The sequence below is a fragment of the Labrus bergylta genome, chromosome 4 (genome assembly GCF_963930695.1).
Source record: "Labrus bergylta chromosome 4, fLabBer1.1, whole genome shotgun sequence".
Lineage (NCBI taxonomy): Eukaryota > Metazoa > Chordata > Actinopteri > Labriformes > Labridae > Labrus > Labrus bergylta.
Genome location: NC_089198.1, coordinates 27,673,708 through 27,694,293, shown reverse-complemented (window position 1 = coordinate 27,694,293; position 20,586 = coordinate 27,673,708). Strand labels below are relative to the sequence as shown.

Below are 20,586 nucleotides of genomic sequence, written 5' to 3'. Positions count from 1 at the left end.
TCTTTCTGATCTGTGCACTCCAAAGAGCGAGCTCTCAGAAGACGCTAGAATCAGCACTACAATCAAAAGAATGATAGAATATAGTAACATGCACGAATATGGGAGCCCAAAGTGGACATGCTTTCATATAATTTACTCAATTTCCCCTTCATAACGAGTATAATTACTGGTTGTGTTATTGAGTTCCTGACTTTTATGTTTCGTATCCACAGAGAAAAGGGTACAGAAATATTAAAATTCTAGCTATTTTAAAGCTCCTGTGAAGAACTTTTGTATTGTGTTGATTTTGGCGACCCCTGTGGACAAAGTGGTACATCTCATCTCTTTGTTGATTTTGTTCTGCACATGTGTAAGTAGTGTTTTTAACGGAAAATCTCTAAATTATTTGATTACCAGTTAAAAACTCCTCACAGGAGCTGTAAGATCTATTTAGTCATAAAATGTCTCAAGGCTAAACAGACCATTACACCTTGCAGCGTGGCGGACTTTTCTTCTTCTCTTTTTTTTGCAGTGTGCACCATGGTGTGCACCTAACGGGGAAAACTTGAACACACACTCCACGCCCACAAAGTGTGTGCAGAGGCGGGGGGAGTCCAGTCTGTGAGCAGGCGACGTACAAACACTCCTCCAGGACGCACGGAGGACGCGCGTAAAAGCAACTGAGCTGCTCTCTCTCAACAACAGCGTTAAACTCCTCCAGCATGTAGCACAGTGACACTGGGAACTTCCTTCATCTTGCGGATGCAATTCTTTGTCTATAACATCAGATAAATCGGGGTTTTATTGTTTGCTACGACCCGGGTCTGTGTTTCCTATGATGCTCGGCAATCAGAGCAATGTTCGCTCCACGCTTTGGATTCACAATGTGAGGATTTGTGTCTGGATAAATAAGGACGCTGCGTAAAGGAGAAGCTGAAGTCCCCCCAGTGTGTCCGGTTAAGCTTCGTTTCAGTCCCCCTAAAGAGCGGAATGGGGCCGAAATCTGCACTGATTCTTGTCGCTTTGTTGGGTAAGAAGATGTAACATTTACTTCTCCATGTTGTGCAGCGAGTTTGGAGATGCTGGATGTGGTGTGCCGAAATGATTGAAAAACGTGTTTTCATCCACGTGTGCAATGAAGACAAAATGCTGATAAAAATGCTTAAAGAAGCTATTTGCCCAGTGTATACCTCACTTAGCATGAGATCTTCCAAATGATGTACATATTTTAAATGTAAGTGTCTTTTGGGATGTTTTTTACTCCTGACTCTGCTTCTTCTCCCTCAGTACACCTGTTTACCATCCTGCCAGTATGTGTTTGTATCTGTCTGTCCAACAGGGTTAATCATAATAATGGTAATAATTCTAAGTTTTCCCTCATGCCCCACTGATGAACATATTGGAAAGCTAAAAGGCAATAAAAATCTTCCCTGGGGCTGCTTGACAGATGAAAGTGCTTTGAGAGTTAAGAGCCACTTAAAAACATCCATTCCTGCTGAAACCCCTGTCTGAGCAGCAGAGGATTATGGGACTGCAGTTGACCCAATCCATCTGTTGTCAGTGACAGTTGAAGGAAACTTTTGGCTGAGACTTCAAATGACCGGATTTAGATAAGGTTGATATTTTTGAGTCTACATATTCTAAAGTGTGTTTAAGTGAATCTAACATTCAATTAGGCGGTGTGTTATTGCAGCCTTTCATGAGGCAATAAAAATGCTCTGTCAGCCTGGATTAGAGAGTGATGTGAATTTACAGCGGGGGAGAAAACCGGAACCTTAATTTAAGCAGCAAAGTTTAACAAAGCCTCAGAGAAGTTGTTTACACTTCAGATAATATGACTTCTACTGAGCCTCAATCTTTCTTTAAGTGGTATTACATATTTAGAGTCTGGAGTTTACTTAATGCAAAAGATTAAATTATCAGGACACCTTACAACCCTTCATATATTTGTGTTGCTTTTTGAATTTACATTTTTCTTTTGAATTTGCATAGAAAATTTGTTGCTGGATCGCTCACAAAGTTTCATCATCCTTCCAGTGTCTGTAGATAAGTTTTTGTAAATCTGGCACATCGTGGACAAAAGTTCTGACAAAATCTTTACTTGTGAGAAAAGGGCTTAAGGAGGCATCTCAACTATACAAATAAAACTCCCCTCATGCTCCCGTTGCCAAAATAAGAAACATTTGGCCTTTTATACTGAATCACCATGAACGGCAAGAAGTAAGTGCTGTAATTGTAGAGGCATCAGTCAGAAAACTTGCAAAATTATTTAATATGCTGGGAAATATTCTTAGGAAAAAATACCGACATCAACAAAGTTTGAAAAACTGCAGCAAGACAAATAAAGGGAGGTCACAAGTTCAAACAAGCAAACAGGAAAGGAAGACAAATGATTGTAACCGCCTGCAGCCCAGAGTCTGCCGCTGAGCAGCGTTCCTCTGATGAATCAGTCAGTGCTGGAGCAGGAAGAGGAGGAAAAAAATCAACACAATTATAGGACAATATTCAACTTTTTTTTGTTCATGAAACTTCTTTAATTAATACCGAAGCCTCTATGAGCTAAGAAAGCACACAAGACCATCAGCAAAAAGAGAGATTGTTACTTTTAGTCTAAATAAATGAATGCCTGATACCGCTGCTGCTGGGTAGATGTTAGACAAAGTGATTAACAGCATGGCACTAGCTTTTTTTATTCCCTCAGCAAATATTGTACAGGACACATGTCAGGACAAAAGAATCAGAAGAGATGTACAGCTTTGTCTACAGTAGGTTCTGAAATTGACACACATTGTTTTGTGCAATATAGCGGTAGCAAGTTGATGTGTGATAAATTAAGTGCAATTAATCTTTCAGTTTTTGTCTGTCTGCTAATTATTATGAACTTCATCATGCCCCTCCTGAATAAAAAACATAGAACCAATTCGTCTGAGGGTAGTTGATGGGTAGCTTGAGCTTCATCTGCATCAAAATAGTGGAAAAGCATGGTAATTACATTCAGGCCTCCATCCAACATGTAACGTCTTCACATGCTAAGTGCATTGCCTGTTTACAAAAAGTATTTATTCTTACTTATTGCGATAAATTCTTATATTGTTTATACTTATGGAACTGTTAATGGTTGTGCAGCCCTTGTGATTAGTGCTATGTTAAATTAAAAAACTTAACAAAGATGATAAATAGGATAAACATCATACTTGTTCAACCTGTTAGCATGTTCACTGTGAGCACGCTAGCAATTTGCCCTATACTTTTAGCGAACATAATTCACAGCATGGCTGTCAACTCGTTCAGATTTTTTTGTCTCAAGTTTTGTTGTTTATTTTAATGGTTTAAATGTAGGTTTTCCTCCTCATTATCACCAGTGTATTTATCTGTCTGTGAGGCTAATGTTTGCTCTGGCGGTCAGTTGCCTGTTAGCATGTTTAGGGTTAGCATCATCCAAAGACTGCAGTCTTACTTAGTTGCTGGTGTGACTGTCGACTGTTCTTACCCCCAAAAAAGTGAATTTTGTAGTTTAACATCATTGGGAAATTTATAATCCATGCAATTGATAAATGTATAAGTTGTAAAAAAAATTCCATTAAGTTTGTTTAAAGTCAAGCTTCTCAAGCGTTGTTTGGTTTCCTGCTCTCAGTGAAACATGTTCACAGCCACATGAAGAGATAACCCAAAGATCAGTCCTTTGTCCGCCCTCTGCTTCTGGCACTTGTGGATTTTTCTCTTCCCATAAACGTTGTGGAGTGTCTCTGCTTGTCTGGGGTCCCAGTGCTGTGACCTCACTGGTGGGAGTGGGCCAACTGGAAATGTTCTCTGTGGTTCAGGGCTCTGGGAGTTTTGTGGGTGCTTTGATTTAGATAGAGAGCAGCAGTTTGGGAACACATTGGCAGCCATGAGGGACAGGAGAGGCTTTGAATCCAGCTGCTCTGATTGTTGTAATGAGGATAGTTGATTGTTTTTTTTTTCTTTAAAGATATTGGATTAAAATCGCTCACATTAAACCGTAAATTACTCTTCCTCTTAAAAGCTAATTTTACAAACAGACTACAAAGTCTTGCTCATTTCCTCGTTGGTTTCACCATGAGCCTGGTTTCCATTTGGTGTTCTTGTTTGGCTTTGATTTCCTGAAACTCTATAAAAGAGTCAGTAAAGCTCTTTATTTACATTCTGATATTTAAAATATACAATATTTTTTTATCCTGGAGCAGGTGTGTTACTGCTGCACAGTTTGACATCAGATACTTTACACGAACACTTCATTTACTTACATTCTAGTAAAACCGCAAAGACAAATGCTGCCAGATCTACTTTTCTTTAATCTGGTTCAAGTTTCTTTCACACAGCAGAGGTAATGGATAAGAATCTGTTCTGCTTCAATTGTTTCCAGAAAGCTGAAAGTGGGAAGTTCTTGATTTTTTTAGAAACTAATAAGCATGAGCATTTACAGACTAAATATATATGTATATGTATTTATAAAGGTCCTGATGATATTTATTTAGTACATTGACTGGATATAAAGATGGACGGCCCATTTCCAAATCTTCCTGTTGTTCACAAGTGAGGCCAAAATACCCTACTTGAGGGGTGAGTCATATCATTGCACTGATGATGTCTTTGGAAGACAGATGACGCTGCAGAGATTCTGTTCATCTTGTCTCATCATCTTTTTGTAAAGTAAATCAACATCAAAATACCCGAAGTGTGTGTTCAGCACCTCAGAGTCAAGAGCAGCTTTTGAATCAGAGTTTTGGTGAAGTATTTTTCTTGACCATTTTTCTTAAAGTCAGAGGGAATTATAAACTGTAATGTACAGAAGTAAAAAAAACAACAACTTGTTCTTCTCATAAGTTGAATAAAATCAACACTATTTCTCTAAAAATGCACACAGTGGATGAAAGGCCAACGTCGATCTTTTTAGTTAAGTCTACCCAAGAGTCCTAAGGAAGCTGAACGTTGTCAATTTAGGATCAGAGAAGTTAAGAAACACAGCTTATAGCCAGAACAAAAGGCTTTTGTTTTGTTTACTTGTAAACTAAGAATGATTTTGTTTTTAAAGGACCAAGTGGTCTCTAGATAACTTTATGAAGAGGCTAACAGAGTGAGAGATTCATATTTGTGATTCAGTGCATATTGTTTACTGCCAAGCTTGAGAGTTTTATTTATGTCTGTACTAAATCTTCAATGATTAATAGAGTCATTTCAAACAATGGTAGAAAAGCACTTTGTGATGTTGTATGAATGGATGCTGCTGTCTAAATAAACTTGCCTCGCCTAGAAATGATGTTTTATCATTTTGATCATTGAATAAAATGATCTATTGAGTAATATTGAAGACAAGAAAGTCAGTATAAGATGATTAAACAAGAACATAAATGACAGATGAATCTACAACGAAAGTAATTGTTAGTTGCAGCACTAGTATGAACTTTTTAATGTTTTTCCGTAGGGGAAAAAAGGCCTACAGACAGGTGTGTGTGTGTGTGTGTGTGTGTGTGTGTGTGTGTGTGTGTGTGTGTGTGTGTGTGTGTGTGTGTGTGTGTGTGTGTGTGTGTGTGTGTGTGTGTGTGTGTGTGTGTGTGTGTGTGTGTGTGTGTGTGTGTGTGTGTGTGTGTGTGTGTGTGTGTGTGTGTGTGTGTGTGTGTGTGTGTGTGTGTGTGTGTGTGTGTGTGTGTGTGTGTGTGTGTGTGTGTGTGTGTGTGTGTGTGTGTGTGTGTGTGTGTGTGTGTGTGTGTGTGTGTGTGTGTGTGTGTGTGTGTGTGTGTGTGTGTGTGTGTGTGTGTGTGTGTGTGTGTGTGTGTGTCCTACCTTGAAATTCACCTGCTATTAAACCAGAGGCTCTGTTGTGAAGTTAAAAGACTGTTTGCTTTCAGGACCTCAGCAGGTGTCCCTTTTAAATGTGCACACACACACACACTAACACTCTCATTTCTACTGTAATTATTGTTTAAAAAAAGCTGTTTACAGAGACTCAGGTTTTCTGCTTTGTTTCAGCCCTGACAACATGTGCAAAAAAAGTCTCACATCCACATAAACACCCGCACACTTACACACATTACATAGAACAAACTGTGAAGCCTCCTCTTTGATTTTGAACGTGGCCTCAGCCAGCAGTGCAGCGTTACTAATGCCACCAGCTGAGTGTGGGGATCAGACCTCCGCACCGTCCAGTGTTTCCACTGAGCAGAGCTGTGATGCGGTGAATTAACACACAAACCTCAGCTCACACATATGAGACGTGCCTCACTGGAGGGAGCTTTCTTCTGAGTTGTTGGCTTCACTTCATCATGTGGTGGTTGTTTTATTTGTACCTTCCTCTGAGTGTTTTTGTTTCCAATTTTAAAGTGCACACTCTACCGCAGCGGCATTCCAAGGCGTTACATTATTTTGCCAGGCAAGTCAGGTCTGATATAAAGAATCTCAGGCTAAATCTTCATATTTCAAGCTGGATTTTGATGATATTAGAGTATTAGAGGGAGTAAACCTTCACTGGAATGTGAGCTTCAAGGCTTTTATTTGGCTGCAGGCTTAAAAAATGCTTTCATTTCCGATATTTGATCCCTTTAAGCTCAGACGATTGTTGAAGGTATTGTCGTTTCATATGGTGCATTGAGGTTATGCGGACAGGGTGGGAACTTGGGAGTTTTTTTTATCTTTGTTTGCAGCTTGATTCCAGGGTTTGCTTTAGTTTTTGTGGTGGCTGCAGAAATCTCATATCAGTTCTTGAACTTGCACATGTAAACTTTACCTTTTCATCACATGTTTTACTAATATGAACACATAAATAGTGCACTCACACCAGGTGTCACAGGTCACTGATAAAGCCCAGTAATCCCCGGGGTGATGACATGAGTTAAAATGACTACATTAAACCCTGTAAGCACTTCAAAGCGTCCCCAATGATTGAATAAGCAGAGTGAAAACATGAGGGAAACTTCAAACCTAACAAGAGAACTTCTTTTTCGTTTTTGATCTTTGTATAATTAATGTTCTTTTTGGTTTCCCTAAAAGCATTTGTGCTCAGTTGTAAGGATGTAAAGATCATAAAGAAAAAAGGTCTGCAGGAGTGAACTTGTTTTTAATTGGTTTTCTTGACATTTCAGCCTCAAAAATGTAAATATCAGTGCTTTTTAAATCACCAGAAGGCACATTTTTGTTCTTAAATCTGTTTAAGTCAAATATTAACCCACACATGACTTTTTGTTTGCGTCGATTTTGACACCTACTGTGGATAAAGCGTCCCAATATCTCAATGCTTATCTCGTCCTGTGCATATGTTTGTTGGGATTTCTGGCAAAAATCTCCTCCTCCCTTTTTTTTTAAACAAACATAGACACTGTTTGGCTTGGTCCTTGTCTGACATCAATCAATCAATCATTATTTCTATAGCGCCAAATCATAACAAAAGCAATCTTGAGATGCTTTACAAAAAGCAGGTAAAAGATCTTACTCATTGCTATACAAGAAAAATGGGATAGGGTGCAGGAAGGATTTCTTCTTTTGTATTCCTCGTGTTCCTGTTGTCCAGGCTTCCTTGGCGCTGAGGTGGAGGTCGGAGCAGGCCGTGCATAACATACACCATGAATCAGCGTTTACAGGCATGAAAAATAACAATGCAGAAAATAATCTCACTTGTCCCGGATGTTTTTTGTTTTTTTTTGGCTTTCATACGTCATGGATCTTCAGTCTTAATTTCAGTCATTCTCATAACTATCTATAAACTCCCCACATGAACTTTATGTTAAAAAAAAATATATATCCTTGAAATGTAACATTTTAAACATAATTTTCATTCAAAAGCACAAAAATAAATAAGTGATGGTAAAGTTAAACCTGAGCTTAACCTTTGGTGTCTGGGATTTCTTCACAGGCTGGGCTGACGGTTCGTCTCTCCACCACTCAGACGGTCGGTCCAGTCGTCTCTCTCTGGAGAAAACCTTCGGCCGGCTGGTCAAAGACTCCCAGTGCCACCACATGTTGAAGCACCTTCACAATGGAGCCAGAATCACAGTGCAGATGCCTCCAAACGTGGAGGGTCACTGGGTGTCAACCAGGTAAGACCAATATGGACTTCTATGACCGATTTCTGTTCATCTTCTTTATTATCAAAAGGCAATGCAAACCTGCAGTGCATCTATCTTAATGTGTTAAAACAAGAACATTATTAGAGGACATAAAGAATAGAGTAGCGTTTAAATCTCTTATTTGTAGGTACCTTAAGAGGTTACTGCTGTTCTTCAATGTGCCTGCTAATCAGCTCCAAGTTGCATAGGCATAGCAACAACTTCTCATACACATAATGGTAATCCCTGTGTAATCATAAAATAAAATAAATAGTTTTCTGTTAGTGGGCCTGCTCAGATTTTTATTAAGTATTTTGTTAAGTGTCCTCTGTACATCATGGTCATCTGTCACACATCTGTACTCCCCATCTGAGTCACTTAATCCCTCACAAGAAATAACTTTGTATAAAATCCATAAATGTTGATTTTCAGATTTTCTTTGAATGCCACACTCCTCAAGACTCCTCAGTCAATCCTCTGCTGACATCAGCACTTAACATCAACACAAACATGGCTGACCTTTGAGCTTTAAGAAGTGGATTAAAAGTTAAAAGAAATTAAACAGAGATTTGAAATGTCTGCAAATGAATGTTTCTACTATACTGCATCAAATCAAACAAATAGCTGCCTGGAATGATGACACAAATATGAAGAGGTTAATCCTGTACTTCTCTTTAAGGCTATTTAAAGTCTCCAAATTCCATCTGTGGCCACCTCAAGTCAGAAGGCTTAAGCAGGTTTAAATGAAAAGCCTGAGTTCACTCCCTTCATAAAGCAAGTGTTCCCTGCACGAAAGGCATGCACATGTTGTGTAAAAGAGTTCACTTGTGATCAGAGTCAGAAGGCCCTTGATACTGAAACATACAGCTGGCAATGCATAAGAAGAAATAATAAAGGCTTGTTCATCTCTGGACCAGAATCAAAACCTTTTCTGCAGGAGACGTAGGATACTAGCTCTTACTTTGATCCTTATTTGTCTTCTGCTGCAGATGTGAGGTGAGACCTGGCCCGGAGTTCTTGACACGCTCCTACAGTTTTTTCCCCAACAACACCTTCCAGGCTCACCAGTTCTACTACGAGGACAACCACTGCACCAGACCCACCTACACGCTGGTGATCCGGGGTCGCCTACGCCTACGTCAGGCCTCCTGGATCATCCGAGGCGGCACGGAGGCCGAGTACCACCTCCACCGCGTCCAGATGATTTGTCACACAGCCACAGTGGCCAAAGAGCTCAGCCAGAGACTGAACCGCAGCTGCAGAGGGGCCGCGAAGGGCCCCTGGGAGCCCAGTGTGATCCACGAGCTGTGGAGCGAGGAGGGCGGGTACGACTGCTCCCGGGAGCTGAACTTTGCCATGCACGAGCTGCAGCTGCTGAGGGTGGAGAAGCAGTACCTGCATCACAACCTGGATCACCTGGTGGAGGAGCTGTTTCTGGGAGATATCCACACCGAGCCGTCCCAGAGGCTTTACTACAAGCCGTCCAGCTATCAGACCGCCCTGCAAAACGCCAAGGTAAGTCCCGCATGATCCGTTTACAATTAGAGGGATGATGGAGAAATGTGGCAGTAAAGTCTAAGAGCTGCCGTAAATCTGTAGATTACAAGTTCCCCTCCCAGGATCAAATTAGGACTTCAAGAGGGCAAAACTTGATTGGCATGGAATCAAGAAAAAAAGTTAGTTCTTCTCAGCCAATGAATTACAATGACTTTGTTGATGTTGCCACATTTTCTCTAGTGACAACTTGTGGTTTAACCCACTAAACATGATTAACATCAAACCTGCTTTATAACGCTATGCTAGCATTGTCATCGTGGACATGCTAACAGCTGCCTTAAGCTACAAGCACAGCTTTGCCACGTTGAAGTATCTTTGTCTGTCTTATGTTAAGTGTTCAGGCACCATAAAATATACATCTGAAAACACTGAGTTAAATCAGTGTTGGTTAAAGGAATGAGAAAATGTATGAAAAGGAGGATTTGATATCTGTGGCTTTTGTCTGTTGGAAAACTACTGGACTTATTTTTGTGAAACTTGTCGGAAGGTGAAAGGTCACCACTTGCATATCATAAACACTAGACTGTTAGCCTTGATTGATTTTGATTTAATGATGGTTTCTCTTTACCAAAAAACTCTTGTCCTAGAACTGCTGCTCCTGTCACACTTCACTTCAAACGGGCTGCAGGCAGACTTACCTGTGGGAGACACAATATTATAAGAAAAAATCCTCACAATTGGGAAAAGTGTTGGAATGCTCGACCGAGAGCGAGGTCAAGTTTTTTTTTTTGCCCACTCTGCAGGACCTCTGCTGAACTGTCCTACCAATATGACGACCCGGCCAAAGACCACACACCTAAAACAGCACGAGCTGACTGTAAGAACAGTGTTATTGTATCAGAGCGTACCTTTAGCAAAGCCCATGCACAGCTGTGAGGACTCGTGTGTTAAAGAGTATTCTAATGAAAATCTTATCTCTCAGTGAAGCTAGCAAGATCAGAAAATAACTGAATATTGAGTTTGCTTGGATGTCATGTTGGTGTAATTTTATTCTAAATAGTTTGGAGGCAGTAGAATCCACCTGTCCACAACAATGAATCTTCTTCTGTTGTATCTAAATCTGATGTGGGATCAGTATGGATGTCAACAGTCTTGCCATTTGTAACCTAAACATTTGCATTGGCAGAAAGCTGAAACTGTTTTGTACTGATTTCATCTTTTAAATCTAGTGTTAAGAAAAAGCCCTTTCATTGCCTTCCCTGTGCTTACAGATGTCATTTCTCTATTTACACTGCTGAGCAGCAGCTTCCCCGCAGAGTGAAACCCTAGAGTGATGTTTTCTCTGTCACCCTCCACAGAGATTACAATGAAATCCTGCTCTGGTCCACTGTTTAAATAAACATCCATGTGTGGGGGGGATGATGGGGCTCTGTGTTGCTGATCAGAAAGTAAACACAGAGAGGAGTGAGGAGCTGTGATCAGACATCTCCCCTGTGTCGTTGTAATGACCAGAGCTGCTCTCTTTAAGCCCCTCTGGCCCACAGAGCAGCAATGTGAAACCAGGCCTATCTCTGGAAGCGATCAACATGTGGTATTCCTAGAATTCGGATTCATGCGGCTGTATGAATTATTCTAGCCAGCGCATACCGGGTCTGATTTCACGCATGCCTGAGGCTAAAATCAAAGTGTTGCATGTGCTGGCCGAGTATTGTTGTGAATAAAAGTTAAAGCAGAGGGGGGTTAGTTGAGCTTTGAATTTCCACAGTTACAGCGAGGAGTCAAAGTTGATAACAGCATTGCACCAGAATCATGCGTACACATATCTTCTCATATCCCTGTAGCAGCATCAAGACATGCAGAGACACCTTTCAAGTAAAAAATAATGAAGGTGAATCTAGTGTGTTATTTTGCATTTCCACCTTCAATTAGATATTTTAACAGAGAAAGTGTCCCCAACAACCTAAGCAAACACATATATTTATACTCCCCTCCAGCTCCCTACATACAGTACAGCCTATAGTTATGCCGTCTCCATGACGTCATCCATAGTTTTATCACTTTTCTTCTAACTGTAAATTTTCAGTTCAAAAGTAGTCCCAAAACTACCAGTCCTTCATCCGCTATGTTTCTTTACTTTAAAGATTTGACCAGATTTCCAGTTCTTAGAGCAGGGACTCTGGTTGTATGGTAAATGGAACTTTTAGTGACAAGTGTGCTGATACGGTCATATCGCTGCTCCACACACTAAAGGAGCAAAATCGAAAAGACTCATCTGTCGTTATCATGTGCGGGGTCTCTCACATTTTAAACATCTGTTAAGATTTTAGAAAACTTTTATTTGAGGGCCGGGCTTTAGATCCACTGACCCTTAGTGATCTTCTTCTGCTTTGAGATGTGTTAGCATACCAGGCAAAACAATAATGTTAGTGTCGCTGCGCCTACTGTATTATGTGGAACCGTTTTCAAATGATGGCTTAGTTGCCTTCTCCTGTATCACACCGTCTTTTTAAAGAGCTAGTGTCGCTACTGCTTTTAAATGTAACTTTTTAACGAGGGCATGGGTTTGCAAGAATTAGTTTGAAAAAATAATACATTCAACACAGTTAGTAGTTAATTACTAATACATTCTATCTTTCATTGTATTGCTGCAGGGCTCCCCAGGAAAACAGACCTCAGTAGATTTAAGGCCCAGTTGGTCACCAGCTTTTTTTAAACAGTGGTAGAAAATACTTCACTCCTTCCTACACCAAAAGTGCCAGCTCCTGAGGTTGTAATGCTTTCTTTTAAAAGTTTTTTTATATTACCAGGGTGACTTATCCAATCCATTAATCTTAAGCGTTTTACCCAGAGCTGGTCCCAGTCCACAATACTTACTGGTGCCAGCATGTTCATTTGTGGTTATTGGGTGGATCTTAGTGGTGATGCAAGAGCAAAGTAGCACACTCTTTTTTTAGAGTTTGTTTCTTCTGTTTTCCCCATTTTTCTGTCGCCTGGTTGCTTTGCCTTGATAATGAACCTTGTGAAGCAGTGATCTGTTTTTTTTATATTGTTGTCGTTGGTAACCTGTTTCTGTGGTTTTATGGTTTTGACATGTATCCCTCATGCTGAGACTCATTTGTAAGCTTGTGTGTTTTTCCCTCACTTCTTTTATTGAATTTGTCGTTCACTCCTTCTTTGTGAGGCTTAAATACCTTAAACTACGTCTCAAACTTAATTTAAAAAAAAAGCTGCATAGCAAATGAAGACATGCTGGTGTAGCTTTTAGGATATAAACATAATCAAACGTTGTGAAGAGTCATTTATGACACCAATATGTCTCTAAAAAGGATCTTCACGGCCTGATACACTTTCTGTTCCTCGTAAAACATTTCTCGTGTGGAAATCGTCTTCCCTGAACCGTGGTGGTTTTTCCCAAAATGAAAATGTGGCGGCCAAGAAAAGTTCTGATGCTTCTTGATCCTCTGTGGTTTGGATTGTACCTTCTTTCTACGTCAGTTCGGATGAAAGAGTCTGCCAGATGTAGTTGTAAGAAAATAAAATGCATATATGTAAGCTAGGGCAGTAATATCCTCCTCATGTCCTTCATTTCTTATTCCCCCAGTCAGGGTCTGTAAAATGCTTTGACAACACTTTACAGCAGCAAAAGTTAGCTCAGGTTTCATCCTGTTTGGAAACAGACACCTTCAGTATGAATGTATTTTGCTCTTTTTAGTTTCAGAACATTCTTTTTTGATATATAAGATATTTTGGGGGCAATTGACTCCTTTTTATTAGATAGGACAGCTGATGAGAGACAGGAAATGTTGGGAGGAGAGTGGAATGACATGCAGCAAAGGGGCTGAGGTCGGACTTGAACCCACAGCCGCTGCGACAAGGACTATAGCCTCTGTACATAGGCCTGCTGCTTTGCTCTTTGTTTCTCACAGTTCAGCTCCAGTGGATTTTCTCTCCATCTATTAACTGGCCTTTAAACTGTGCGTGTGCGTGTGCGTGTGTGTGTGTGATGATGATGAGTCAAAACAGTCAAACTTTTACTTGAAAGTTGCAGCATGCCATTGTTTGTACAGATATTGGTTAGTGTAGAGCACCTCTAACATGGCTCCAGCACTCCGCTGTGGGGATTACTGCCTGATTACTAATTGGCATATGAAACTTTTACATGCTAAACTAAAGGGTGTGGTTTGGGCTGGGGATTTTCATACTAAAAGTCTAAAAGCTTTGTTATCATAGTTTCTGGTTGTTGCCGTCCAGAGGAGAGAAAACAGGTGGTGATAAAAATGTTGACATGCTCGTCTGAGTCACCTTCAGTTATTACGCTTCTCTGCAGAGCAGTGAGCTTCTTGAGCAACAGAGGGGGCTTTAAGACTCTCTTTTTCTCTTTAGTCCAGCTTCTGCCTGTCAGGCTGCGTACTCTGAGGTTTGTCTTTGCTATCTAATGCAATCCATCACAACAGAACAAATGTCTACCTCAATTTATGTCCATAATGTTCATTAATATTTATAAAAGTGCTAATTAATCACACATTAAAGCACTGAGGTCAAAGTGGGCAACTGAACTGCATCATGTTAATAATTGTAACACAACAACAACAACAACAACAACAACAAAGGCAAAGAACAACAGCAAACAACAAACATCTACAATTAAAACAAACAACATCAAACAGCTGTAACACACTTTGCAATACAAAACTTCAAAATACTTAAAAAACTACAATTTACAATCTGAACTACAACATCCATCAATAATATACAACAACATAAAACTACACTATCACACTAAAAAAAACTACAAAGTAAAACAACTACAACATAAATCAACTACTAAAACAACTATTACGACACACAGCAACATACAAATACATCATTCCATCCCACAACTATAACTAATATGACACAAGATCAATATGCAACGAGAACTACAACATTCAACAACAACTATAACAACATATGCTGATGTTTTATGTAGGGCTGGAAATCTCCGATTCGATTTTGATTCTTGGGGTCACGATTCGATTCACAATCTATTCCAGTCCTTTTTTTCTTTTCTTTTTTAAGATTTATTTTTGGGCTTTTTGTGCCTTTTAATGGAGAGATAGGACAGTGGCTAGAGCTGGAAATCAGAGAGAGAGAGAGTGTGGAATGACATGCGGGAATGGAACCACAGGCGGGACTCGAACCCGGGCCGCCCGCTTGGCAGACTATGTCCTCCATACATGGGGCGGGCGCATTAACCAATGCACCACCAGCTCCCCAACTCCAGTCATATTTGTGACTGGCAAAAAATTTTGCTGCTCCATTTGTCATTCTACTGAGTTAAAGAGCTATCTTAGCACTTAGCACGGAGTGACTGATTAGCCCAAAAAAACAACACAAAAAACGTTTTTTAGTTATGAATCGATCTAAAATCTAAATTTTTACATAAATCGATTTCCAACCTCTAGTATTATGGTAGACTGAAGAATGCACAAATCTGAAGTATTGGAGGATTATATTAATTAATTGCAGCTTGGTGTCAGTTTCACCTCTTAACACGCTTCATCCTTTAACTTCTTTTCTCCGTTGTCTGTCACATATGAACCTGCTGTCCTCTTTGTTTTTAATCCTGCTGTCTTCTTCTTCCTTGGCCAATTAACGTTACTGTCATGCATGTCAACAGCGCCACTGTGAGGAGTCATAAAGTAGTGATGCAGTGAGTCAAAAAGGAAATCTCAATCTCAATATATTGATATTTGGCACCAGAGATTAATAGTTGTATCACAAGTTAGGACAACGATATAGTGCTGCATCGATATTTAGTCCCATCCCTGAAAATTAGTTCCCAACTGTGGACATGGGAGACATGTTCATGGTTGGAGAACTTTTTTTTTTTTGGCTCAGTCAGGCTGTGTGTTTTATGGGCTCAAAGTTCCTGCAGATCTGGAACATGTTCTCCACACCTGTTACCTAAACTCTCCCACAGACTGCGATCGTTCTTGTTCCCCCCTATATACATATGCTTAAATATATATGCATATTTATTTCTCTGCACACTGGTATTTATTGATTTTTCCCGACTGCACGTATGTATTCTCTCTCTCATGAGCACACATGGTGCTTTATGCTTTCATTCACACAGAGCTGATTCACAGGAGGGCCTCGCTCCAGTCGTCCCATTAACCTCTCACTCTGAGGCGGTTATGGAGCTGCTCTGGGATTATCTCATCTCTGACCATAGAGTGAAACAACCTTTTTTTTTTTTCTGGTCTCATAGCATTCTCCGCTCCTTTTCTTCTTTTAAACTCCCCATGAATCTCCTGAGGACAGAGTGGTGTCTGGGAAAACAAGGGATTGTTGAGATTTGACCACCATGGAATAACACAAACTCCAGAGCCTCCCTGGAGTTGTTGGACTTTTTGGAAGAGATGTTGTGCAGCACAGTATGAATACTTCATGCTTTTTCTCCTGCCAGAGACCCACATCTGTCCTGTCTGGATACTGTGATCACATCCTGTACATGATGAATGGTCATTTCTACAGATAATAACAAGAGTTTGTAGGTTTTATACAGTAGAATAAAAGGCATCCTGCAGTTGTTTGTAAGAAGCATGAAGGATCATCTTGCTGTCCGCTGTGTGACGTCCTGTTGTCACAGCTCTCGTTCCACCAGACATCTGTGTTTTACAGTGAAACGATGTGATCAGCCTGAGAAAATGCTGAAAACCTTGTCTGGCTTCCAGCACTGCAGAGCTTCAGAGCGAAGGAAATAGTTTTTCCTCCTTCATCCCACGTACAGACGCCAGGAGTCCTTTTTATTTGGATTTCATGACTCAATGCACTGATGATGGATTAAAAAAGCTTTCAGCACTGACAGGTTTTTATATGAGTGGGTTTTCAGACATTGATGGTCAGCTGGAACTTTAGCTCTGAGTTTGAGAAGAAGGAACAACTGAACATCAGATTTGATCACATGAAGTTTATTATTAATATGATTACTATTTTAGATTTTTGTCACATCACCTCTTAAAAACGTCCTCATACTTTCAACAAAATATAGCACCAAAGTCATAATATTTCATCGTATGTGGGGTTATTTATCACCAGATGAAATAAAAGCAGCATGGTTTTTCTTGAGTATTTTTTTTTTTTGCATTATAAGGAAATTGCCTTGTGTTGTGCTGTGTATCCAAGACTTTTATCTTCCGTCTTATTTATGAAGAAAGTCATTAAAGATTTGTAAAGAAGACACTTCCTTAAATAACAACATTTTATCATCACACCTTTCTTTCCCAATGTTTCCTTTCAGAATCACGACCAAGGCTGCATCGCCTGCCGCATCATCTTCCGCTCGGACGAGTTCCACCCTCCCATCCTGCCTCCGCGGGCCGACCTGACCGTGGGGCTGTACGGTCAGTGGGTGAGCCAGCGCTGCGAGGTCCGCCCCGAGGTCCTCTTCCTCACCCGTCACTTCATCTTCCACGACAAGAACCACACCTGGGAGGGTCACTACTACCACTACTCCGACCCCATCTGCAAACACCCCACCTTCACCATCTACGCCCGCGGGCGCTACAGCCGAGGGCAGCACTCAACCCGAGTCATGGGAGGGACAGAGTTTGTCTTCAAAGGTGATTGGTTGATGATTTATCATGTTAACTAACTTTTCAGTTATTTAGAAGGGACTTTATCTCAAGTGTCTGTAAAACCAAATATTCGTCCTCATTTCTCTTCTTTTACCCTCATCCAAGAGAAGCAAATCTTGTTTGCTCTGTCCTCACTTAGACTTTCTATTTTACAGTTGTGTAAACTTTTTTGACATCTAGTGATTTGCCGATATCTTTGATTTACAACTTTCATGCATCTATTTAAGACATATTAAAATGCAAATGCATTGGTAAGATCAAAAAATGTATAATATTGTATGTACTTCTGACAAATATTTAGTGAGAATATATAAATTAACAGTTTTTTTTCTGGTTCTCATAGCAACCCTTGTCCCTATTACAGTGTAAGGGTTAGCACAGGAGCAAATATTTCTATACAATTTAGTTGTTATAAAACAACAACCTTGTTAAACATTTGCCCTACAGTCTTTAATATAATTAAGTTAAAATTAAATATTTTTGACCCTCTAGTGCAGGGTGGGCAACTGGCGGCCCGGGGACCACATGCGGCCCCCATCAACCCTCAATGTGGCCGTCGGGTCAATTTTTACATATCAATTAATTGGAAACCAGAAATATGTCCCTAATAATATTTGATCACTGGTATATGTTGAGTTAAATTTGAGACATAATTGACTGTAATCGTTTTGTAAACTAGAATTTGGCCCTCTGGCAGTCAGAATTAAATGAATGTGGCCCTTGCTGTGACCAAAGTTGCCCATCCCTGCTCTAGTGTTTCTGTTGGCTCGTTTGTACTTCAATGATAGTCTGAGTTTTTTTTTGTCTTGGCTTTATTTCAGTGTTTTTCCCAGATCTCTGTGAGGGGTCCGATATGTCAGATTATCGTAACTATATAAAAAAAAGAAAGATCCAGTTTGTAAAGTGACATCACTACACAGTGGGTCAAAGACAGGATGTTTCTGGCATTACTCTTTTAACCCTTAAAGAAACTACTGAAACTCACAGGTCTTTTTTCACTTTCCTCCTCCAGTGAATCACATGAGAGTAACCCCCATGGACTTGGCCACCACCTCCCTCCTCAACGTCTTCAACGGTAACGAGTGCGGGGTTCAGGGCTCGTGGCAGGTCGGGGTGGAGCAGGACGTCACGGTGACAAACGGCTGCGTTGCTCTGGGCATCCGTCTCCCGCACACAGAGTACGAGCTTTTCCGCATGGAGCAGGACTCGCACGGACGCTACCTGCTCTACAACGGCCAGCGTCCCAGTGACGGCTCCAGCCCCAACCGGCCGGAAAGGCGGGCCACCTCGTACCAGATGCCGCTGGTACAATGCTCGGCAAACAGCCATATGTCTGACTTCAGTAGAACCGATGGCAGCGACATGCCTCTGCTTCAACACAATGACTGCTCAGGGAGGCATCGAGGCAGCCACAAACACGCCATGGTGGCCATCACCGTTATTGTCATGTGTTTGCTGCTCTGCTGGCATTGCTAGACGGAAGTTTTTTTTGATCTTCTTAGATAAAGACAAGTGTTTGGATTGTAAAACTAACTGGTGAAAACGGCAAACATGAACTTTGAACTTCTCAGATGTGAAGGAGGACTAAAACTTGGTGCTTTTGATCCTCTGAAGATTTCTCCAAACTACCAAAGACTTGACACTGCTGCACCACAGAAACTGCACTTTAGAGTGGAACCAAAGACCGACTTGTCTGCGTTTCCACAAACACACAAAGATGTCATTATACAAGACAGACTTGAGAGTATGTTTTCTACAGCGTATTTACCTACAACTATCAAGTCATTTTATTGGTACAGCAACAAGACAATGAACTCTTAAGAAGCTCCCTGTTGGTGAAGAGGTTCTCGTGGATAGTCACCGTTTACAGTAAAGGGAACGACAACACTTCGATTAAACTGTTGATTTTAGATGGTTGCTGTAAAGGATGGACACATTTCTTCCACATGTATAGACTGTTCACACTACTTCATCTGCAGGTTAACTTCCATAATAGAGACGTTTTATTTCCCACTCATCATAAAGCTGTCTCGACATGGACTAACTGGTTCCAATTGGGCCCATTTTGAAATAACCACATGCTCCGATTTGAAATCTGCACCTGGAATATTGGAAAAATATTCTTGCCTGGGAAACTGTTTACATATTAAAAATAAATGCTCCACTCATACGTGTGTTTACATGCAGCCATGCATTGTCTGATTATTACGCCAGCTGTACAAACTGCTGGCTGGTTGTTTTGTTTACAACATTTTGAGCTGACCACAAAAAATTCAAGAGGCTGCGTTTCGATAAATGCAGTTAAAACATTTTTGGTTTTTTTCAGACAGTTCAGCCGCAAAACATCACACCATCATCTCATCTCTGTTATCTCTTCCTGTCTGTTTGAAATCATTGATGGTGTAGAGTTTTGTTCCCAGATTAAAGAACATGAATAAATATCCAGGAGATGTCTTTGTGACTGGATACATGTCTAAGATTAATCATGTATTAAATCAAAGAGAGGTGAATAAATGTTTAAAGCAACAAAGTGTGACAGGAAACAGTTTAGGGGGTTATATTGTTCATTACTGGTACAAAACTAAGCATATGACCTTCTACATCACCTCCACGTTTTCTACAGCTCTGGATCATCTACCTTAATCAACTACACATTTAACTGTTAGCAGGTTCTGAATGTGAAACGTTCACACTGCAAAGAACCAAATGAAACCAGTAAGCAGTCCAGTAAGTGTTTCTGTAAGTGTTCTGATCAGATGTGGCTGCAGGACGTTGGGGTTGAACCCCTGACCTTCCGGTTGAGAGACGACCGGCTTGACCAACTGAGCCACAGCCTCCCCAATGGTTCCAACTAGATCTGATTAGTAATGGATTTAAAAGGTCAAAATGAAAGAGTAAATATTGTTGGTTTTATAGAATATTACTTTTCCATCCATCCATTATCTATACTGTTCGGGGACTGCAGAGTGCTGAAGCAGATTTCAACTTTCAGTGGGAGAGAAGCGGGGAGAAAAATCTTAAAAAATGATTGTTAAAGTTAAGTACGCTGAGAGCTAAAGACAATGTATTGTTTCTTAAAAGTTGCTAATTTATTTCATATTCTGTTCTCCAGTTTCTAATAACCATGCATCACACGGTATGTGCTGACACTACAGTTTGTCTGCTGTAAGTGATCATTATACACCATTTCAACCCTTTTTTTCTTAAGATCCAGTATTTTACCTTTTAATCACTGATGCCTCATGTTTATATCCGTTGAAAAATGAGTCAATATTCATACTTAAATAAAGTTAACATTGAGCTTGTGTTACTCTGTCGCCGTACAGTCGCAGTAAAACATGTTACGTGTTATTCCACTTCTCTCTCTCGGCTGCCAAACAGAAAATAAATGTCCAGTGGTCTTTTCCCACGCTACTCCGTCCTGGAGGAGT

The 20,586-nt window shown here is 40.4% G+C and overlaps 1 protein-coding gene across 1 annotated transcript; it reads left to right on the top strand.

Annotated features, from left to right (window-relative positions):
* The first annotated feature begins 607 nt into the window (after window positions 1-607).
* LOC109981268 (protein APCDD1) lies at window positions 608-19,607 on the top strand. The gene is made up of 5 exons (XM_020629979.3): window positions 608-1,009; window positions 7,844-8,027; window positions 9,026-9,551; window positions 16,819-17,140; window positions 18,168-19,607. The coding sequence occupies exons 1-5, from the start codon at window positions 970-972 to the stop codon at window positions 18,629-18,631; spliced, it is 1,536 nt and encodes a 511-aa protein (XP_020485635.1). The 5' UTR covers window positions 608-969; the 3' UTR covers window positions 18,632-19,607.
* Window positions 19,608-20,586: the final 979 nt, after the last annotated feature.

Excerpts from the sequence above, each read along its gene's own strand:
- LOC109981268 (XM_020629979.3), top strand. The coding sequence starts at position 970 with ATGGGGCCGAAATCTGCACTGATTCTTGTCGCTTTGTTGG. Across the intron at positions 8,028-9,025 it reads GGTCACTGGGTGTCAACCAG|ATGTGAGGTGAGACCTGGCC; the intron begins GTAAGACCAATA and ends CTTCTGCTGCAG. Across the intron at positions 17,141-18,167 it reads GACAGAGTTTGTCTTCAAAG|TGAATCACATGAGAGTAACC; the intron begins GTGATTGGTTGA and ends TTCCTCCTCCAG.